The 24,288-nt window shown below is 45.7% G+C and overlaps 1 protein-coding gene and 1 long non-coding RNA gene across 2 annotated transcripts in view; one reads left to right on the forward strand and one right to left on the reverse strand.

Moving 5' to 3' along the window:
* LOC308677831 (stonustoxin subunit alpha-like) overlaps positions 1-2,436 on the forward strand; it is a 34,325-nt gene extending 31,889 nt beyond the window's left edge. The window contains exon 6 of the mRNA XM_081344528.1: positions 972-2,436. Coding sequence (XP_081200654.1) covers positions 972-1,630 — 659 coding nt within the window. The 3' untranslated portion in view covers positions 1,631-2,436. The remainder of the gene's footprint in view (positions 1-971) is intronic.
* LOC308678092 overlaps positions 1-24,288 on the reverse strand; it is a 400,336-nt gene that overhangs the window by 254,117 nt on the left and 121,931 nt on the right. The gene's annotated exons all lie outside the window — the stretch shown is intronic.

Genomic DNA, 24,288 nt, shown 5'->3' on the forward strand with positions numbered 1-24,288 from the left:
AAACTCTGACCTACTAACGGATGAAGGGAAATGAGTGGGAGATAAGAAAGGCATTCATGGTGGGATAGATAGATAGATAGATAGATAGATAGATAGATAGATAGATAGATAGATAGATAGACAGATGGAGGGATCGAGGGATGGATGGATCAAGTGCCAGGAAAATCAGGAGATTCAGGCAGTTCAAATCAGTATCAAGATTTATTGCAAACTTCAGTTCGCTACAAGAATCTAACCTACTAATGGATCAAGGGAAATGAGTGGGTTATAAGAAAGGCATTCATGGTGGGCTGGATAGATAGATAGATTGATGGACAGATGGAGGGATCGAGGGATGGATGGATCAAGTGCCAGGAAAATCAGGAGATTCAGGCAGTTCAAATGAGTAGCAAGGTTTATTGAAAGCTTCAGTTTGCTACAAGACCCTGACCTACTAACGGATGAAGGGAAATGAGTGGGAGATAAGAAAGGCATTCATGGTGGGATAGATAGATAGATAGATAGATAGATAGATAGATAGATAGATAGATAGATAGATAGATAGACAGACAGATGGAGGGATCGAGGGATCGAGGGATCAAGTGCCAGGAAAGGCATTCATGGTGGGATGGATGGATGGATGGATGGATAGATAGATCATAGAAGAGAGAGAGAGTGTGTAATGATAGGATACAGGTAGGTAGGTAGATGGATGGATGGATGGATAGATGGATAGATGGATAGATAGATCATAGAAGAGAGAGTGTGTGTAATGATAGGATACAGGTAGGTAGATGGATGGATGGATGGATAGATAGATAGATAGATAGATAGATAGATAGATAGATAGATAGATAGTTCTTAGTTCTCTTGTGGGCACGCAGAGATTCATGACCGATGAGGTCTTTGACCCCCTCCCTCAGGCACAGCCCGCTCATCTCCGATGTTGCTGACCGATCCTCTTCTTCTCTCCCCCTTCCAACCTCCGGAAGCGCCCGAACGGAGGATTGTCCTGGTGGGCCCAACCGGCAACGGGAAAAGCGCAACGGGGAACACCATCCTGGGACGCCAAGCCTTTCGGGTTGGGATGTCCCGCAAGTCAACAACCCACAAGTGCCAAAGGGAGGAGACGCAGCTGGAGGGCAGGAAAGTGGTGGTGGTGGATACGCCCGGCTTCATGGACAGGGAATTACCCTGGCAAATTATTTCTGCCAATATGAACCAGTCTTTGAGATTTTGCTCTCCGGGCCCACACGTCATCCTCCAGGTGCTTCGCCCGGGCCCTTTCACCCAGGAGGAGAAGGCGGCTCTGATAATCAAGGACATCTTCAGCCTCCACGCCAAGAATTACGAGATCCTCTTGTTCACCCAGAAGGAGGACCTGGAACGTCACCCTCTGGAGGAGTTCCTATCCGAGGGAGATGCCTCTCTCCGGGATCAATTGTGGGAGTGCGGGCCCCGCTACCTGGTCTTCGACAACAAGGCCCAAGGGGCGGAGCGGGAGGCGCAGGTGGCCAAGCTGATGGCCATGATTGACGAGCTGGTGGAGAAGAACCGGGACGCTCCTTGCTACACGGAAGAGATGCTGGAGGCCGACCGGGAAACCCTCAGGAGGAAATGGGATGTTTCCCAGATGTGTCCGTTGGTTTAGGGGACGCCGGGAAAACATCTCCAGGAGGGCAACTCTGGGCAAATCCCCCTGCTCTGCTACCCCCTCCCTCCCTCCTTCCTTCCTCCCTCTCTCCCTTTCCTTCCTTCCTCCCCTCCCTCCCTCTTCCTTCATTGCCTTCCTTCCACTCTCTCTCCTTTCTTTCCTCCCTCCCTCTCTGCCTTCCCGCTCCCTCGTGCCTCCCTCCCTCCTTCCTTTCCTTCTTCCTGCCTCCCTCCCTCCTTCCTCTTTCCTTCCTTCCTGTCTTTCTTCCTGCTTTCCTCCCTCCCTCCCTCAGTCCCTTCCTTCCTCTCCCTTCTAATTCCTTCCTTCTGCCCCCTTCCTCTTCCTTCCTTTTTGCCTTCCTTCCACTGTTTCTCCCTTCCTCCTTCCTCCCTCCTTCCTTTTCTCCTTCCCTTCCTCCTTCCTTCCCCCACCCCTCCCTCCTCCCTACTTCTCTTACGTTCCGGTGGGGGGGGGAACGTTCTCTGCCTACTTTCGCTTTGCCGTCACCGCCTGGGAATTGCGGGAGGGGGACCCCTGCTCGGAGACGGCCTCTTTTCCCCCCCTTGGTCCGTTGGGTGGGAGCCCGTCTCCAAGGTTGCAACTCCGCAGGGTCGGTGTTTGGAAACGGGAAGGAGGGCTGTGCGCTTTGTGCCGGCCTGTGAGATGCCGCCTGCCTTCCCTGCAAGCACTTTCCTCTCAGTAAAAGTCATTTTCACAAACACACAAAAGAGTCCGGAGTCTTCCTCGCCTGGGAGGGGAGGCTGGGATAGGCCCTCCCTCCCTCCCTCCCTCCCTCCCTTCCTTCCTTCCTTCCTTCCTTCCTTCCTTTCCTCCTTCCTTCCTCCCTTCCTTCCTTTCCTTCCTCCCTTCGTTCCTTCCTTCCTTCCTTCCTTCCTTCCTTCCTTCCTTCCTTTCCTCCTTCCTTCCTTCCTTCCTTCCTTCCTTTCTTCCTTCCTTCCTTCCTTTCCTTCCTTCCTTCCTTCCTTCCTTCCTTCCTTCCTTCCTTCCTTCCTTCCTTATCTATCTGTCTTTCTATCTATTGATTGATCTATCAATCTAATCTATCATTTCCATCTATCTACCAACCAACCCTTCCTTCCTTCCTTTCTTTCTTCCTTCCTTCCTTCCTTCCTTCCTTCCTTCCTTCCTTCCTTCCTTCCTTCCTTCCTTTCTATCTATCTATCTATCTCATTTATCAGCTATCATCTATCTTATCTGTATATCAGTCTATCATCCATCTATCAATCAATCAATCTATCTATCATTTATCTATCAGCTATCTTATCTTTCTATCTATCAATCTATCTATCTATCTATCTATCTATCTATCTATCTATCTATCTATCTATCTATCTCTATCTATCATCTATCTATATCTATCATCTATCTATCTATCTATCTATCCTGTGTCTCTATCTATCTATCCTGTGTCTCTATCTATCTATCTATCTATCTATCTATCTATCTATCTATCTATCTATCTATCTATCTATCTATCTATCTATCTATCTATCTATCCTGTGTCTCTATCTATCTATCTATCTATCTATCTATCTATCTATCTATCTATCTATCTATCTATCTATCTATCTATCTATATCTATCATCTATCTATATCTATCATCTATCTATCTATCTATCTATCTATCTATCCTGTGTCTCTATCTATCTATCTATCTATCTATCTATCTATCTATCTATCTATATCTATCTATCTATCTATCTATCTATCTATCATCTATCTATATCTATCATCTATCTATCTATCTATCTATCTATCTATCTATCTATCTATCTATCTATCTATCTATCATTTATCAGCTATCAGCTATCCTATTTGTATATCTATCAATCTATCATCCATCCATCCATCCATCCATCCATCTATGTATCATCTATCCATCTATCTAATTATCTATCATTTATCTATCAGCTATCAGGTATCTTATCTGTCTATATCTTTCAATCTATCATCCATCCATCCATCCATCCATCAATCTATCAATCAATCATACCTGTCTGAATGGCATTGGGTCTTCTGCTCGAGCGGGGAATAGACTAGATGACCTCCAAGGTCCCTCTCAATCAACTCTCTGTCCTTCTGTGTGATTCTGTCAGGTTCTCCCACTCGAGCAGGGGTTGGGCTAGATGACCTCCGAGGTTCCTTCCAGCTCTCTTCCGATTGAAAGGCTGCGGGGAGGGGGAGGGGCCGCTCTGGGTCTTTATTTTTAATTATTCTTTTCGATCACGTGATTTCCAGGCAGCGCCGCCGCCGCGAGACTTTCACTTTCCTCGGCTGTTTGGATGTGTACCCTTAACACAGAGTAAACGAGCGGGAAGGCACCTCGGAGGTCATCTAGTCCGACCCCCCTGCTCGAGCAGGAGACCCTGACGGCATGAGAGAAGGGCAGAGTTGGAAGGGACCGCGGAGGTCATCTAGCCCAGCCCCCCCTGCTCGAGCAGGAGATCCTGACAGAATCATAGATGGGACAGAGTTATGGAAGGGACCTCGGAGGTCATCTAGTCCAGCCCCCCCTGCTCGAGCTGGAGACTATTCCGGACCAAAGGGCGGTCCAGACTCTTCTTGAAAGCCTGGGCTTGTTCTCCCCAGAGCCGCCCCCAGCTCTCTCCCCTGCCTCTCGGCCGACCCATCTGCGACCCTTCCCCACCTCTCTCCCCCCCCCCGCTCTTAACTGGAGGCCGGCCCCCTTCCCCCCCCCTTTCTTCCCCTCCCCCTCCCGGGAAAGAAGCCGCGTCTGAATAGCGGGGGAAGAAAGCGAAAGTCTCTGGGCGGCGGCGCTGCCTGGAAACCACGTGATCGAAAAGGAAAGCAAAGATCCAGAAGGACCCCCTCCCTCACCTCCCCCACCCCCCCCACCCACCCAGCCCCAGCAAACAGGCGGGCCGCTCAAAGCCGAGATAAATTTTCCTCCGCCTTTATTCATCGCGCAACGGCCGCTTCGGGGCGTCTCCCCTCCCCTCCACCCACCCCAAAGACCCCCCCCTCCCCGGAGCCCCCTCCCCCGTTTGGAAAAGCCAGCCTGGCTGCTCTTTGCAAGGAGCGGCCCCTCCCCCTCCCCCTTTCCATCGGAACTGGGAGGGAAGGCACCTCGGAGGTCATCCAGTCCAGCCCTCTCCCCCCCCTCCCACACACACACACTGCTCGAACAGGAGCCTCTCCGGCTTCTGCGATTGTGTGAGGATCTCTTGCTCGAGCAGGGGGCTGGACTAGAAGACCTCCGAGATCCCAGCCAGCTCCGTAACTCCGGGCTTCTTGTAAGGGTCTCCTGCTTGAGCAGAGGGGTTGGGCTAGAAGACCTCCGAGGTCCCTCCCAAGCCTGTGATTCTGTAAGGATCTCTTGCTCGAGCAGGGGGTTGGACTAGAAGACCTCTGAGATCCCAGTCCGCTCCGTAACTTCGGGCTTCTTGTAAGGGTCTCCTGCTTGAGCAGAGGGGTTGGGCTAGATGACCTCCGAGGTCCCTCCCAAGCCTGTGATTCTGTAAGGATCTCTTGCTCGAGCAGGGGGCTGGACTAGAAGACCTCTGAGATCCCAGCCCGCTCCGTAACTTCGGGCTTCTTGTAAGGGTCTCCTGCTTCAGCAGAGGGGTCGGGCTAGATGACCTCCGAGGTCCCTCCCAAGCCTGTGATTCTGTAAGGATCTCTTGCTCGGGCAGGGAGCTTGGACTAGATGACCTCCAAGGTCCCCGCCAACTCTGTCCTCCTGGGATTGGGAAAGCGTCTGTCCTGCGCGAGCAGGGGGGGTGGGCTGTACTAGATGACCTCCAAGGTCCCTTCCGACTCTTGTTACTCTATGATTCTGTCAGGGTCTCCTGCTCGAAAAGGCAGCTGGACTAGATGACCTCCAAGGTCCCCGCCAACTCTGTCCTCCTGGGATTGGGAAAGCGTCTGTCCTGCACGAGCAGGGGGGGTGGGCTGGACTAGATGACCTCCAAGGTCCCTTCCGACTCTTGTTACTCTATGATTCTGTCAGGGTCTCCTGCTCGAAAAGGCAGCTGGACTAGATGACCTCCAAGGTCCCTGCCAACTTTGTCCTCCTGGGATTGGGAAAGCGTCTGTCCTGCGCGAGCAGGGGGCTGGACTAGATGAACTCCAAGGTCCCTTCCGAGTCTTGTTACTCTATGATTCTGTCAGGGTCTCCTGCTCGGGCAGGGGGCTGGACTAGATGACCTCCAAGGTCCCTTCCGACTCTTGTTACTCTATGATTCTGTCAGGGTCTCCTGCTCGAAAAGGCGGGTCGACTAGATGACCTCCAAGGTCCCCGCCAACTCTGTCCTCCTGGGATTGGGAAAGGGTCTGTCCTGCGCGAGCCGGGGAGGGGCTGGACTAGATGACCTCCAGGGGTCCCTTCCAACTCTTTTCGGAGGGAAGACTTCGTTCTGTCACCGGCCTCCCAGAAGGGCTAGGAAGACCCTCGGCTCACGGAAACACACACACACACACACACACACACACACACACAAACAAACAGAAACTCAAACTCAAACACACACACACACACACACACAGAATGTCAGGACCCACCTCAATCCACATCTTAGGAAATAAGAACTCTTGGATGCAAGTTTGTCCAAAAGGAAAATGTTTACTAGGATGGAATCGATTGTGGCAATACAAGACGGAATCTAACAAAGTTACATTTCAATCCCATATAAAGCATTCCCATTTCAGCCCCTCCCCTCATCCATTTGGTCAGGCTCCCATCATTTGCTTAGGTGTCAGGCCGTTCCGTGGGAAAGGGAACTCTCCTTGTTTTTATTGTTATTGCTTCTTCCTTTTTCAGTTGTAAATGAAGATGTGATCCAGATCTGTGTCTCCCCCTCCCTCCCCAGTTCAACCATTTCCCTGTTGTTTGAAGATCGCCTTAAGTAACCATCCTCTCCCCCCCCCTCGGAGAGATGGCAGAATCCCCAGAATAAGCACATTGTTCTACCTATACATTTATGAAATGTGATATAAATGGATTCTGACAGCAGCCAAGAAAGCTAATAATACAGTACGACTCTTGGTTGTATAAACGGAGGCATAGAATCAGAATCACAAGAAGGATTACTAACGCTTTGTGAAGCTTAGTAAGGCCACATCTGGAATAGGGCATCTAGTTTTGATCACATTAAAGAATTTTGAGACTTTGGAAAAAGTGCAGAGAAGAGCAACTAAGTTGATTAAAGGCCTGAAGACCAAAATATGAAGAATGGTTGCAGAATTTGGGTATGGCGGTGTCTCAGTGGGTTAGGACGCTGAGCTTGTTGATCAGATGGTTGGCAGTTTGGCGGGTCGAATCCCGAGTGCCGCGTAACAGAGTGAGTGCCTGTTACTCGTCCCAGCTTCTGCCAACCTAGCAGTTCGAAAGCACGTAAAAATGCAAGTAGAAAAATAGGGACCGCTCCGGTGGGAAGGTAACAGCGTTCCGTGCGCCTTTGGCGTCTAGTCATGCCGGCCACATGACCACGGAGACGTCCTCGGACAAGCGCTGGCTCTTCGGCTTTGAAACGGAGATGAGCACCGGCCCCTAGAGTCGGAAACGACTAGCACGCATGTGTGGGGGAACCTTTACCTTTACCTAGTCTAGAGAAAAGAAGGACTAGGGGAGGGACGCAATAGCAGTCAACGTATTCTCCAAAGCATCTGAAGTCAGGACAAGAAACAACGGATGGAAACAAATCAAGGAGAGAAAACGCCTGGAATGAAGGAGAAACCGTGACAATGAGTGAGGATTAACCAGTGGAACAGCTTGCCATCAGAAGTTACAGATGCTCCATCACTGGAGGTTTTTAAGAAGAGACTGGACAGCCACTGCTCTGAAATGGTAGGGGGTTGGACTAGAAGACCTCCAAGGTTCCTTCCAACTCTATTCTGACCCGATCCTGAAATTGCAGTCCCTAAATGGCCATTTGTACTTATGACTGACCCCAAGGACACTGCAGGACCCCACACCTATTCTACCCATCCCACCACCTGGTCCCCAAACAAGTTCCTGCTGCTCTTTCTCCTTCCACACCAGGTCCCCGTAATGGTTTCCCTCTGGCTTTAATCGGATTCTCACACACACACCCCTAGGCTCATACCTTCCTGAGCAACAGCAGTAGCCCTTAGACTTATCCAGACTTCTATACCGCTTCACGGTGTTTTACAGCTCTATCTAAGTGGTTTACAGAGACAGCCTGTTGCCCCCAACCATCGTGGTTCCTCACTTACCGCCCTCGGAAGGATGGAAGGCTGAGTCAACCTTGAGACGGTCAGGATCGAACTCTTGGCTGTTGACAGAATTAGCCTGCAATGCTTCATATTAACCAGTGCACCAGGATGGCTCACCACAGAATGGAATGGAAGGGGGTGGGGTGGGATGGGAATCTGCACGGCTGAGCAGCCCATTGCAGCAACTCTGGGAGATTCCTGTGAAAACATCCCTGAAGCACTGCAAGGCAGAGGTGACCCTTCCAAAGTGCTCCCCATTTCCAGCCTGCTCAATAGCACCCCAACATGTTGTGAGAAAACGTCTGGATTCCTTTTTTGCAACATTGTCTTCCAAACTCGCAGGGGAGGACGCCGAACTCCGGCTGATCCTGCTGGGGAAGGCCGGACGCGGGAAGAGCGCCACAGGCAACAGCATCCTTGGCCGCCCGGTGTTCGAGTCCATCCTGGAACTGAAGACCACCACCCTGAAGTGCCAAAGGGGTCAGGGAAGCTGGAAGGACAGGAAGGTCTCCGTGGTCGACACACCCAACATTTTCAATTTTAAAAACCACAATGAGACTGTACAACGTGAGATTGGGGCTTGCATCGCACTCTCCCGGCCTGGCCCCCACGCCCTGATCTTTGTGACCCAGGTGGGATGCTTCACTGCTGAAGATGTGAGAGCTGCAAAGCGGGTCTGGGATATCTTTGGGGTCGAGTCGGCCAGGCACATGATCGTCCTCTTCACCTGCCTGGATGAATTGAGAGGGCAAGCCCTGCATCAATACATCCACAAGTCTGACAACCACGTGATTTCCAGATAGGATATAGAATCTCCTATCCTATCCTATTCTATATCCTATCTTTCCTATCCTGTCCTGTATCCTATCCTATACCCTATCCTATCTCCTATCCTATATATCTTCTATCCTATCCTATATCCTATCTTTCCTATCCTATCCTATCCTGTCTCCTATCCTATCTCATATCTCCTATCCTATCCTGTCTAGCATTCTATTCTATTCTATTCTATTCTATTCTATTCTATTCTATTCTATTCTATTCTATTCTATTCTATTCTATTCTATTCTATTCTATTCTATTCTATTCTATTCTATTCTATTCTATTCTATTCCATTCCATTCTATTTCTATTTCTATTTCTATTTCTATTTCTATTTCTATTTCTATTTCTATTCCATTCCGTATTTTCTATCCTATCCTATATCCTATCCTATATCCTATCCTATCTCCTATCCTATATATCTCCTATCCTATATCATATCCTATATCTCATAGCCTATAGCCTATCCTATTCTATATCCTATCTTTGCTATCCTATCCTGTCCTGTGTCCTATCCTATACCCTATCCTATCTCCTATCCTATATATCTCCTATCCTATAGCCTATCCTATCCTATAGCCTATCCTATTCTATATCCTATCTTTCCTATCCTATCCTATCCTATCTTTTCTATCCTATCCTATCTCCTATCCTATTTCCTATCCTATCCTATATCCTATCTTTCCTATCCTATATCCTATCCTATCCTGTCCTATATAGCATTGCATTCTATTCTATTCTATTCTATTCTATTCTATTCTATTCTATTCTATTCTATTCTATTCTATTCTATTCTATTCTATTCTATTCTATTCTATCCTATAGCCTATCCAATTCTATATCCTATCTTTCCTATCCTATCCTGTCCTGTGTCCTATCCTACACCCTATCCTATCTCCTATTCTATCTCCTATCCTATCCTATCCTATCCTATCCTGTCCTGTTCTCCCCCAGGACCCCACGTTGGAGCACCATTGAAGCAAGCAGGCCTCAAAGGGTGGAGAGTCAGCGTTGCCCTCCCCCCCCAAGCCTTTTCAAAGCAAGGAAAGCGAAACTGCCTTTTGCAGCCAAGAGTTGTTGGCCGCTTTCAAGGGTTGCGCAATCTCTGGACTCTCCCCCCCCCATCGAAATCTCCGCCTGCAATCAGAAGGACGGGGAGATCCGGCAGAGCAGCAGCCACAGAGAGCAGTGGATCCACCGGATCCCTTCAACTAGGTGAGAGACACCTCCCCCCCTCGCTCCAAAGCACCAAGACCCCCCCAAGTTGGCATTGCTGTGGCGACAGAGAGGAACTGGGTGAGGGGGTGGGGGGCTGGGGGTCTTCCTGGGCATCTGGTGGGAAGGGGGGGGTCAAGGGCCGACTCCTTTGACGTGACTACAAGGGGTCCCTCGTCTGGAAGGGCGGGGGAGCAGACCAAAGCTCTTGCAGGGATTGGGTTTGGTTAGTCGAGAGAAAAGGAGGAGGGGGGGAGGATATGATAGCAGCATTCCAGTATTTGGGGGGGGGCTTCCCCAAAGGAGAGGAAGGGGTTCACCTATTCTCCAAAGCCCCAGAAGGCAGGAGAAGAAGCAACGGATGGAATCTGATCAAGGAGTGAAGCAATGTGGAATTCAGGGGAAGGTCCTAACGGTCGGGACAATTAGCCAGTGGAACTGCTTGCCACCAGAGGTTGTGGGTGCTTCATTACTGGAGGCTTTTAAGAAGGGACTGGACAGGCATTGGTCTGAAATGGTATAGGGTTTCCTGCCTTAGCAGAGAGTTGGACTAGATGACCTCCAAGGTCCCCTCCAACTTATTATCATTATCCCCGCCAAGTTGACTGCAGCCTGGACTGGAGAAGTCCAATCCGTGTTGCTGTAGAACCGTTAGCATCTCATCATACACATGACAAGGTCTTTCCAAAGCTCAATACATAACAGATAGCATCACCACCAGATGGATTCGTAGCTGGCTGACAGGCCGTATTCAGCATGTGGTCCTCAATGGAGCTGCATCTACATGGAAGGAAGTGTGTAGTGGGGTGCCCCAGGGCTCTGTTCTGGGCCCAGTGCTCTTCAATATCTTCATTAATGATTTGGATGAGGGGATAGATGGGGAACTCATCAAATTTGCAGACGACACCAAGCTGGCAGGAATAGCCAATACTCCAGAAGATAGGCTTAAGATACAGGAGGACCTGGAGAGACTCGAACACTGGGCGCTATCTAACAAAACGAAATTCAATGGTGAAAGAAGTAAGGTTCTGCATTTAGGCAGGAAAAATCAAATGCACAGGTATAGTATAGGTGGTACCTTGCTCAATAGTAGTAACTGTGAGACAGATCTCGGAGTCCTAGTGGACAATCACTTCAATATGAGCCAGCAGTGTGCTGCAGCTGCCAAAAAAGCCAACACAGTGCTAGGCTGCATTAACAGAGGGACAGAATCAAGATCACGAGAAGTACTAATACCACTTTACAAGGCCTTGGTAAGGCCACACCTGGAATACGGCATCCAGTTTTGGTCACCACGATGTAAAAAAGATGTCGAGACTCTAGAAAGAGGGCAGAGAAGAGCAACAAAGATGATTGGGGGACTGGAGGCTAAAACATATCAGGAACGGTTGCTGGAATTGGGGGTGTCTAGTTTAACGAAGAGAAGGATGAGGGGGGACATGATAGCAGTCTTCCAATCTCTCAGGGGCTGCCCCAAAGAAGAGGGAGTCAAGCTATTCTCCAAAGCACCTGAAGGCAGGACAAGAAGCAACGGATGGAAAGTAGTCAAGGAGAGAAGCAACCTAGAACTAAGGAGAAACTTCCTGACAGTTAGAACGATTAACCAGTGGAACCACCTGCCTCCAGAAGCTGTGAATGCTCCAACGCTGGAAGTTTTTTAAAAGAGACTGGACAGACGTTTGTCTGAAATGGTCTAGGGTCTCCTGCTCGAGCAGGGGGTTGGACTGGATGACCTCCAAGGTCCCTTCCAGCTCTGCCATTCTGCAAGGGTCTCCTGCTTGAGCAGGGGGTTGGACTAGATGACCCCTGAGGTCCCTTCCAGCTCTGCCATTCTGCAAGGGTCTCCTGCTTGAGCAGGGGGTTGGACTGGATGACCCCTGAGGTCCCTTCCAGCTCTGCCATTCTGCAAGGGTCTCCTGCTTGAGCAGGGGGTTGGACTGGATGACCTCCAAGGTCCCTTCCAACTTTATTATTATAATATTAATAATAATTATTAATATAATATAATATAATATAATATAATATAATATAATATAATATAATATAATATAATATAATATAATTAATATAATATAATATAATTAATATAATATAATATAATATAATATAATATAATATAATATAATATAATATAATATAATATAATATAATATAATATAATATATTATTATTATTATTATTATTATTATTATTATTATTATTATTATTATTATTATTATTATTATTATTATTATTAACCTCAGGCGAAAGCGACGACGTCGTACTGGAATTCAACATAACGCAAACGCTAGCGACGGAAAACCAACCGACCGGGGGTCTTAAAAACTTCCAAAGAGCGGACTTCAACAAACTCAGAGACAGCCTAGGAAAGATCCCATGGATGACAAATCCTAAAGGGGGAAAACAACCCGAGAAGCGTGGGAAGCCCTGAAAAAATGCGTGTCGAGCCCCGCGGGCCTGACACTTACAGGGGGACGCTACAGGGAGAACCGGTGTGCCTACCCCACCCACATCGTGTGTGACCTCCAGCGCTGACTTTGCATTTCCTTTGGACTTTGAGAATAAAGAAACCATCTTTTTTTTAACCGTACCACGGCTCGTCGACTGATTTCGAGGACGGTTTGACAATGCGATTGTAAAAGCCCAGACCAGCACAATACCACCGGAAAAGAAAAAAACAACAACAAGAAACCCAAGAAGAAAGCAGCTTGGTGGCTGCGCAAAGCTCTTTCGGACAAAACCGAAAGACCAAAAGGACAAATAAAAAATAAAAAATAAAAATAAAAAGGGAACAAGGGTCACACGACGAAGGCCAATTCTCAGCGGACAGCCGGAACAAGCAAAAGTTTAAATCGGGAAAGCCAAGGCTCAGAACGACGGAAATCATGGGTAATTTTTTAAAAAAGGTTTCTTGCGACGTATTAACAACAAGAAAAGAGTCAAGGAATCTACGAGTCCAGTAAAGAGGGAAAGAGGGTGAGGAAATTACAGCCAACAGGGAGAAAGCAGAGCCGATTAACTCAGACTTTGCGTCAGTCTTCACACAAAAGGAAACCGTAGCCCAACCCCTGCAAAAGACCAACTAGAAACCAAAAATTAAAATAAGGAAGAAAATGGTTTATTTATGTATTTACTTATTTATTTCAATTTATATACCGCCCTTTTCCCGAGGGACTCAGGGCGGTTTACAGGGCAAATTAAAACAATACAATATATACAGGTTAAAAATAAAATGAAATTAAATAGCCCCCAAATTAATTAAAAATTAAAACCTTAACCCAAAACCCTCAGTCCAGGCCGGCAAGCTCGAATAGCCAAGTTGTTAGGTTAAGAGGACACCTATCCGACCTTGACGAATGTAAATCACCGGGATCGGACAGATTACATCCCAGAGTTAAGTTAAGTTTATTGTTAAGTTTATTGAATTTATATACCACCCTTTTCCCGTAGGACTCGGGGCGGTTTACAAAGTATTTAAAAACGTCAATACAATACAAGAGTTAAAAACAGTTAAAAATAATTAACTTTCATCCCTGAAAAATATAAAACCCCAATTAAAAAACTCTCAGCCTGGGCCCGAGAGCTCAAAGAGCCAGGTCTTCAGGTCCCGGCGGAATGACCGAAGGTCGGGGGCAGTCCTAAGCTCCACGGGCAGCTGGTTCCAAAGGGCAGGTGCACCCACTGAGAAGGCCCTATCCCTGGGTGTCACCCGCCGGCATTCCTTTTCCGGCGGCACCCTGAGAAGACCCTCCCTGTGGGAGCGCACAGGACGAAGGGAACTTGATGCCGGCAGCAGGTGTTCCCTCAGATATCCCGGACCCAAGCCATTTAGGGCTTTATAGGTCATTACCAGCACCTTGAATCTCACCCGGAGGGCAACCGGAAGCCAATGTAGCTCACGGAGTAGAGGTGTTACATGGGAGTATCGGGAAACCCCCATCACAACTCGCGCGGCAGCATTCTGTCAAGGTAAAAAACACCTTTGTAGAGGGCGACGGACCGTGCTTCAGAGAATGCATGATATGCTTGCAGGAAGGCAATAAAAACACGACGCATAATCTTACTAAATAACTTTTACTTACAAAAATATAAAAACTAAATATATATTATACAGAGCTAGCTCACTACATCCTAAATGTAACAGACAGTAACAGCAAAGTGAAGAAAACAATACAGATAACAACTCAGAACTTTCTCTAGACATGCGCAATAAACGGACTGAAACCATAACATAGCTAGTCATATGGGATTCACTATGGTTACCAGATAAGTTATCACAACAGGTGCAGAGAGCAGGGGAAATGTACAGTTAGAAATGAACTTTTCTGACGAACATAAAAAAACGTGCAGTGACATTCCCCTTCTTTCGTCAGCAAAGTGAAGACTCAAGTAAGGCACATCTTCTCACGCAGATACTCATGCTGGGCTGTAGGAAGTGGTTTGTTCAGCATGTCAGCAATTTGATCACGTGTAGGCACATACTGTAATGACACAAAACCTTGTTTAACCAGTTGCCTTATGTTTTGATATCGGATGTCAATGTGTCTGGACCTTGAACCTGTAAAACGTGTTTCAGAAATATAAACCACAGATTCATTATCTTCCATCACTGTGATTGGTCGAATCGGATGTGTCCAGATATCTGTGATTAAAGCATCAAACCAGGTTAAAGAATTGCATGCATCAGACACACAAGCATACTCAGCTTCTGTAGAGGAACAAGAAACAAGATTCTGTTTACGCACATGCCAGTAAACAGGACATCCATTTAAGAACATCATGTAACCTGATGTACTTTTCCGTGACTTCTTATCACTCGCCCAATCTGAATCTGCATAACAACATAACTCTGCATAGTCAGTATGTGTGGGTTCCAACAACAACTTCATGTCTTTGGTGTGTTTTAGATACCTCAATAACTTCTTAACACATGTCCAATGAAACTGTTTTGCCTTGCCTACGTGTCGTGATAACAGATTAACACTAAGTGCAATGTCGGGTCTAGTCCAACTACTAATATACAGCAGCGACCCAATGACTGAGCGATATAGTGTTTGATCTTCGAACTCAGGACTTGGTTCATGTGCCAAAATGTGAAAATCAGTTTGCATGGGTATACTCACAGGCTTAGCGTCCTCCATGTTACAGTGATGTAACATTTGTTCAATCTTCTCTTCTTGTGTGAGACTAAACCCCTTCTGAGTTTTGGCAATTTGAACACCTAAATAAGTGTTAATACACCCTAAACACTTCAGTGTGAAGAACCTTTGTAAAGCTTTAGCAAAAACCTCACTCATCTGCTTATTTGGACCAATATAAACAATATCATCGACATAAACAAGAATTATCTCATACCTATTACCGGATCTTTTGGTAAACACGCATTCATCTGTTTCGGACTTAATAAAGCCCATTGAATTTAGTTTGTCAGAAAGACATAAGTACCACATTAAACCAGACTGTTTCAGACCATAAAGACTTTTGTGTAGAAACCAGGTATCCCCTTCTTGCTGTCTGAAACCTGGAGGACCTTTCACGTAGATGTCTTCATCAAGATCAGCGTGTAGATAAGCCGTTTCAACGTCGAACTGGAAAACTTCCAGGCCAAGGATAGTTGCAGTGGCTAATGCAATTTTCACACTTTCAGTTCGCACTGTGGGTGAGTATGTATTTGTATAGTCCTCAGGATAACGTTGAGCGAAACCCTGGGCTACGAGTCTGGCCTTGTACAACGACTCACCATTCGGCTTCTTTTTGATCCTGTAGACCCATCGAGTACCAATAACTTTCTTGTTTGCTGGAGGGCTTGCAGGCGTAAACACTTGAAGTTTCTTTAGACTGTCCATTTCAGCCTGCATTGCCTCAAACCATTTATCTTGTTCTGATTCAGGAAGATGTTTGATCTGTGTGAACTTCTCAGGTGGAAGTGTAACATTACAAATCAAAGGTACAGGTGTTTTTGTTACTTGCCATGAATACCGTTTTGGAGGGATTCCCTTTGTGGACCTCTTGGAACGTCTCGGGCCAACCGTCCATTCTTCTTCCGTGTCGTCCTCGTCTTCATCGTCGCCAGCAGCAACATCGGCGGCTTGCGAAGACGGAACAGTAGGTTGAGAAGAACTCGTGGAAGGAACATTCTCCTGTGAATCTTGATCATCAGGTTGCGTGGCATCAGCAACATCATCTCTGGGAAAATAAACTCCAGGATCGTTAGAATGAATCCTGGACCAGTCAGCATCTTCCTCAAAAGTAGCAGATTGTGAAACCACAATAACATGATGAGAGTCAATGTATTTGCTCCATTTTGAATTATCATCAATGCCCATAAATCTCATCCTTTTTGCTGCAGGACCCCCTTTCTTTCTTTGGGCTAAAGGAATATTCACCATAGCATAGGAACCAAAAATATGGAGATGTGAGAGATCAGGCTTGTGTCCATACAACATGAAATAAGGGGTCTGATTTATCACACTACTCCAAGTACGGTTGATGATATGGTTAGCATATTTGATAGCTTCACCCCAGTATGGAAGACTGAGGTTAGCATCTTCAAGGAGGCAACGCATCATGGTTTGCAAAACCCCATTTCTGCGTTCTGCCACCCCATTTTCAGCTGGAGTATAAGGAGCGGATGTCTGATGTACTATCCCATTCTCACGCATCCAGTCCTGGAAACGCTGAGACATGAATTCAGCACCGCGATCACTCTGGATTCTGGCAATGTTGACCTCGAATTGGGTATAGACAAGACTAGCAAAGTCTTTAAAGATCTGAAAGGTCTCAGATTTTTCTTTCATAGGATATACATATCCATATCTAGAATAATTATCAACGATTGTCAAGAAATATCTTTTACCACCAAGTGTTGGTGCAAAAGGACCAACTATGTCAGTGTGTACCAAATCAAAAATGCGTGTTGACAGGCGTGTAGCGCGTTTTGGAATTGCTGCTGCTTTGGATTTGGCTTTCTTGCAGACAGCACAGTCCAAGAACACCTTACACCCCTTTAGATCCAAACCTCTTGCGAACTCTGGCATCTTCTTCAGAACATGGAAACTGGCATGACCCAATCTTCTGTGCCACTTATGGATACACCTGGAATGCAAAGGTTTACCTGTTAGTGAATTCTCAACATTAGCATTTTTATTAGGAACCCCAGGCTTGCTGTGAGCAACCTGTGTCTTTTTTGTATTTTTATCATTATTAGGAACCTTTGGAGTAGCAACAGGATCTCTCTCTGGGACGTCTCTCTCTGGGCCCGTGCTTTTTGGAACGTGTATACTTGCCTGCTCTTGCTGCTTAGACTTTGGTTTTAAGTAATAAACACCACCAATCAACACGGTTTCAGCAACAATATCTCCGTCTTTGACTATATAACTTGCTTTTTCAAGATGGTGGACCTGAAAATGAGAAAACCTAGACAAATGACTCTGACTAAGCAAATTACTACTGGCAGACGGAACATAGTAAACATTTGGAATGAGAGCACCGAGCTCTTCAATATAAACAGTTCCTTTTCCCATGACCTGAACAGGATGATTGGAAAAAGAGTAAAGTTCACGAAGTTCAGGTTCAGGCTCGTGCATCTCAGTGTAAAGCTCTTTTCTGTAGGTAACATGTAATGCTGCTCCACTGTCCAAAGTCCAAAGAAGTCGTCTGTCGTACTCTGGTTGAGGCTGTGGATCGTTGGTCACAACCAATGTGACAAGTGGAGCTTGTGGATCATGCCTGGAACCACGACCACGACCTTGTCGTCCGCCTCTACCTCTGCCTCCTCTGGAATCTGTTCCTCTGGGCTGGTATGTGACGGGCGCTGGAACTCGTTGGGGACAATCCCGGGTGGCATGTCCCACACGATTGCAGATGTAGCATCTTGGCATCCTTGGAACGTAGGTCCTTCCACGGAAGGCACGCCTCGCTGAAGCTCTTGATGCAGGTGGTTCCCTTAAATGTGGCGCAGCTTGCATAAGTGCCTCTTCTTCGGCTAAGATCCTGCATACATGATCCACTGTGCGTTGAGCAATAGGCACTTGATTAATCTTGGAAATAGCATCTTTCCACTCATGATTCAAAGAATTGATGATAATGCTGATCATTTGAAAATCATCAATAGGATAGCCTTTTTCGCCCAGTTCTTTTCTAATACCTTTCATTGTAGTCAAATGTGCTCCAATATGTTCACCAGGTTTTAATCTGGAACCATGGAACTCAGACAAAAGTAAACATGTAGACTCAATTGATGTAGGCCGATAACATGCCTCTAACTGAGTCCAAATTTGTTGGGCAGTTGCATCTTGTGAAAACGTGAGCTGCAATTCAATGTCCATTGACATCAATAATGTTGTGCATGCTCTATTATCCAAGTCCCATATGTCAGGAGTCCATGGCTGGGCAGGAGGATTAAACACCATCATGTGAGTACCTTCTCTGCGTAGCAAAAGTCCAATCTCACTGACCCATGCCCTGTAATTCTGTCCTGACTTCTTTAATTTTGAATCACCAGCCAGTGGTACAATGGAAGGTGTTTGATGAGGAATATACAACTGAGGTACTGGCTGTGCAGGTTGTGCAATCCGACCATAACCTGCAGTGGGCACCAGTGGCGTCTGTGCCTGGACATGCGGCAGTTGCATTGAAGCTGCCGGTAGTCTTGGTGCTGGCTGTGCCTGTCTTTGAGCTGCTATTCCACCCTGGCCAGCAGGAGGCGCTGGCGCTTGGACTGGTGCATTAGCATAATCTGCAGATGACACTGGCCTTCGCATATAAGAACCCGGTGGCAATTGCATGTGGGTTAAATATGGCTGTGTTCTGCCAGGTAGAGGGGCTTGCATAGAAGCAATATTAACAGAAGAAGCAACAGTAACAGGAATCCTAGCACCATCAGGGACTGGAGCCTCAGATAACGGCAGAAATCTTGTATCTCTGAGCAAAGACTCCTCCATAGACAATTGCGAGAGTGAGAGCTCCAATTTATGTCTTAATGCAGCTTCACCAGTAGATGGTGCTATAACATTTGCTTCAGGCATCACTGTGGCTCTGTATGGCCTTTGAGACAGCCCATGAGCATGTGACATAGGAGCCTCCGGTTCCCATTCGTCTTGCATGACACTCAATGATGGGCGTGACTTTGGCTTTGGGGAAGAAGGAGGCAATATGGCTTCTCCTTGTGGGTGTGGCAATATGGCCGGTTCATGCTCATAATTCCTCTCATATTGCTGAACCATTGACACATATTCCTTTGCCTGCTGCAAACGCCTTTCAAAAACCCCAATTTGTTCACAGTAGCCTTGCATAGCCCTATCTCGCATAGTTTGCTTGGGGCTTGAAGGAGCAGAAGAAATTTTCTTTGGCTGAACTTTAGGTTTCGCTCCAAGCCTTTGAAACTCATCTTGAGCCCCTGGAGTGTGAACATTTTCAAAAGCAGCTGCCAGGGAGCTTGGAAAAGTAGAAAAAAGAGTGACTGACCTTGCATCGTAGACAGGAGCAGGTGCGTCTTCTCCAAGGCGTGTGGCCGAAGCTATCGGAGTTCTTAAGGTCGAAGGGAGCTGCCCCACAGAAAGACTCCTCTTTAGCCGTGGCTTCCTTCCTGACATGTTTCAGCAGTTAATCACCGCTGCCTCACTAGCACTAACTAACTGATAACAGCCGCAGAAACATGCATCTCCAAAAACATAAATCAAACCATCCTCGATACCAAAATGTCAAGGTAAAAAACACCTTTGTAGAGGGCGACGGACCGTGCTTCAGAGAATGCATGATATGCTTGCAGGAAGGCAATAAAAACACGACGCATAATCTTACTAAATAACTTTTACTTACAAAAATATAAAAACTAAATATATATTATACAGAGCTAGCTCACTACATCCTAAATGTAACAGACAGTAACAGCAAAGTGAAGAAAACAATACAGATAACAACTCAGAACTTTCTCTAGACATGCGCAATAAACGGACTGAAACCATAACATAGCTAGTCATATGGGATTCACTATGGTTACCAGATAAGTTATCACAACAGGTGCAGAGAGCAGGGGAAATGTACAGTTAGAAATGAACTTTTCTGACGAACATAAAAAAACGTGCAGTGACACATTCTGCACCAGCTGAAGCCTCCGAGTGGTCCTTGAGGGCAGCCCCTTGTAGAGAGCGTTGCAGTAGTCCAACCAGGAGGTCACGAGCGCATGGGTGACTGTGCGTAGGGAATCTCGGTCCAGGTAGGGTCGCAACTGGCGCACCAGGCGAACCTGGGCAAAAGCCCCTCCGGTCACGGATCCTATGTGATCTTCAAAATTGTTCTGAAGTTCTGAAGGAGCTTGGCAGATGTTATCTCAGAACTGCTGCACCACATCCTTCATAAATCCTGGAGCACCGGGGAAGTATCCGAGGATTGGAAAAGATGGTTCCCATCTTCAACAGAGGGAGAAAAAAAATGGACCCAGGAAATGGTATAGGGTTTCCTGCCTGAGCAGGGGGTTGGACTAGATGACCTCTAAGGTCCCTTCCAACTTCTTCTTCTTCTTCTTCTTCTTCTTCTTCTTCTTCTTCTTCTTCTTCTTCTTCTTCTTCTTCTTCTTCTTCTTCTTCTTCTTCTTCTTGTTCCTCTTCCTCTTCCTCTTCCTCTTCCTCCTCTTCTTCTTCTTCTTCATTATTATTATTATTATTATTATTATTATTATTATTATTATTATTATTATTATTATTATTATTATTATTATTATTATTATTATTATTATTATCTACAGACCAATCGGAATCAGTTTAACATCAATACCTGGGAAGATCCGGGAAAAGATCACCAAAAAACAGATCTGCAAACAATTAGAAGCAAACAAAGTTACCACCGGTAGCCAGCACGGGTTTGTCAAAAACAGAGCATGCCAAACCCGACCGCCTTTCATTCCTCACTAAAGTAACTAAACCAATAGAGCAGTGGCCTGCTGTGGACGTAGGGTACTCAGACTTCAAGCGAGGCATTCGATCAGGTGGATCACAACCTACTCCTTGGCAAGCTAGAAAAAAGGTGGGATAGATAGGCAACATCGCCACCAGACGGATCCGCGGCTGGTTGGCAAACCGTACTCAACGAGTAATCCCTCAGCGGCACCGCATCCTCACGGAGAGAAGTAAGCAGTGGGGTACCACAAGGTTCCGTCTTAGACCCAGGACTCTTCAATCTCTTCCTCAATGACCTTAGACGAGGGAATTGAAGGGGGGAACGTCACATTTGCAGATGACAGCAAGCTGGCAGGAGTAGCCAACACCCTGTTGGGATTCAGCGTCAGCCTGTGATACCGGCAGCTGAGTCTGATGATTCTGAGGAGGAGGAGGAGGAGGAGGGGTTTGGAGAGCCTTTGGTGTCAGAGGGAGGCTCTGATGCACTGCAGGACTCTCAGCCTGGCCCCTCCCGTCATGTTCCTCCTCAGACTCAGCCGTGTGAACACGAGGGATTGGACGTAGATGATTCACAGCTGGATCTATTCAGGGACGCTAGGAGCCAGAGGCAATCCAGCAGAGCAGAACAGAGAAAGGCAATGAGGCAACTCGGTGAGAGGAGGAGAAGGCAATGAGAAGCCACGCCTTGGGACTGCTGATAAAAGGGGAAGGTGTGGGAGGGGCTGGTTGCTGAAGGCAACCGTTTGAAGATCTTCCGCTAGAGTCCTGGTCTGTCGTTCCTGTTGAGCTCTTGTTTGAACTTTTGGTTTAACTCTTGTTTGACCTTTTGATTTCTTTGTCAATTTTTTTAGTCCTTAAAAGGACTGTGGAGTTGTGTGTGAAGCCAGGAGATCCTTGCGGATGTCTGGCTACCAGTTCGTCTGTTACTCATTTAGCACCACCCAGGAGACATGTGTGGCTTAAGGTTTGCCACGGACGCGAGTAACTTTGGATGGAAGCATGGAGTAGCTATACCTCCCAAGATATTTCTGAGCATATTAATCCTAATAGTATACCTCCAGGATTTAATCTACCCCGACACGTATGGGTGACATACAATAGAATTAGAACGACTCATGGGGTGTGTGCCGATTCTCTGTGTAAATGGGGAAAGACACCTTCAGCACAATGTGATTGCGGGGCTCCCCGACAGACTATCCAACATATAGTGAGGGAATGAACTAATAGAAGATACCCAGGAGATTTTAAGGACTTCCTCTGCGTAACAACGGCAGCTATCTATCTATCTATCTATCTATCTATCTATCTATCTATCTATCTATCTATCTATCTATCTATCTATCTATCATCTATCTATCTAATCTATCTACCATCTATATGTATTTATGTATCTATGTATCTATGTCTATCTATCTATCTATCTATCTATCTATCTATCTATCTATCTATCTATCTATCTACCATCTATCTATCTATCTATCTATCTATCTATCTATCTATCTATCTATCTATCTATCTATCTATCTATCTATCTACCTATCTACCTATCTAATCTATCTACCATCTATATGTATCTATGTATCTATGTCTCTCTCTCTCTCTCTCTCTCTCTCTCTATCTATCTATCTATCTATCTATCTACCATCTATCTATCATCTATCTATCTATCTATCTATCTATCTATCTATCTATCTATCTATCTATCTATCTATCTATCTATCTATCTATCTATCTATCTATCTATCTGTATCATCTATTTATCTATCTATATCATCTATCTATCTACCATCTATCTATGTATCTATTTATGTATCTATCTATGTATCTATCTATATCTATCTATCTATGAAGTGCTTTTAATTCTGTGTGTGACCAGCCATACGCCAAATCAACAAATAAAATTCTTTGTCAATAAATTTGGTTGGGTTTTCCAGCCTGTTGACTGTTAAAAAGGGGTTGTCCCTGACATTCAAACAGGGCCGGTCGCAGGCTGGAACAGAACACACCCCAGAAGACAAACATCGGGGCCCAAAAAAGATCTCGACAAACTTGAAGAATGGGCCGTAGCCGACGAAAGGAGTTTCAACGTGGAGAAAAGCAAAAGTCTTACATTTAGGCAGGAAAAAAAAAAATAAAATCCAAGGTGCAAGTCCAGATCGAGGGAGACTCTGGCTCAAAAACAGTAACTGGGAGATGGACCTCGGAGTCCTAGTGGGCAACCACGAGCCAGCTGCGTGCGGCAGCAGCCCCCCCAAAAGCCAACACAATCCTGGGCTGTGTACACAGAGGCCGAGAATCAAGATCCCGCGAAGTCTTCGTACTGCTTTGTAAAGCCTTAGTAAGGCCACACCTGGAATACCGCAGCCCAATTTTGGTCACCGCGTCACCAAAAAGAGGTTGAGAGTTTGGGGAAAAAATCAGAGGAGAGCAACTACGAGGATCCAAGGCCTGGAGATTAAAACATACGAAGAACGGCTGTGGGAGTTGGGTCCGGCTAGTCTAAAGAAAAGAAGAAAGAGGGGAGGCAGGATAGCAGCGTTCCGGTATTTGAGGGGCTGCCCCAAAGAAGAGGGGGGGGTCACGTTATTCTCCAAAGCGCCAGAGGGCAGGACGAGAAACAACGGTTGGAAACTGACCAAAGAGAGAAGCCACCTGGAATTAAGGAGAAACTTCCTGACAGCGAGGACAATTAACCGGTGGAACCGCTTGCCACCAGAAATCGTGAGCGCTCCCTCGCTGGAGGATTTTAAGAAGAGGCTAGACAGTCACTTGTGTTGAGATGGCGTAGGTTCTCCTGCTTAAGCGGGGGGCTGGACTAGAAGATCTCCAAGGTCCCTTCCAACTCTATTCTATTCTATTCTATTCTATTCTATTCTATTCTATTCTATTCTATTCTATTCTATTCTATTCTATTCTATTCTATTCTTTTATCTATTCTATTCTATTTTTTTCTATTCTATTCTTATCTATTCTGTTCTGTTCTATTCTATTCTATTATTTTAGCTATTCTATTCTTATTTTATCTATTCTGTTCTATTCTTATTTTATCTATTCTGTTCTATTATTTTATCTATTCTATTCTGTTCTGTTCTATTCTTATTTTATCTATTCTATTCTATTATTTTATCTGTTCTGTTCTATTCTATTATCTATTCTATTTATTTCTATTCAATTCTTACTTTATCTATTCTATTCTATATTTCTATTCTATTCTATATTCTGTATTTCTATTCTATTCTATATTCTGTATTTCTATTCTATTCTATATTCTGTAATTTTCTCTTCTATTCTAATTTTATCTATTCTATTCTATTCTTATCTATTCTGTCCTATTCTATTCTATTCTGTCCTATTCTATTCTATTCTATTCTATTCTATTCTATTCTATTCTATTCTATTCTATTCTATTCTACTCTATTCTATTCTATTCCATATTTTCTATTCTATTCTATTCTATTCTATTCTATTCTATTCTATTCTATTCTATTCTATTCTATTCTATTCTA

The sequence above is a fragment of the Vipera berus genome (genome assembly GCF_964194415.1).
Source record: "Vipera berus genome assembly, chromosome: Z".
Taxonomy (NCBI): Eukaryota; Metazoa; Chordata; class Lepidosauria; order Squamata; family Viperidae; genus Vipera; species Vipera berus.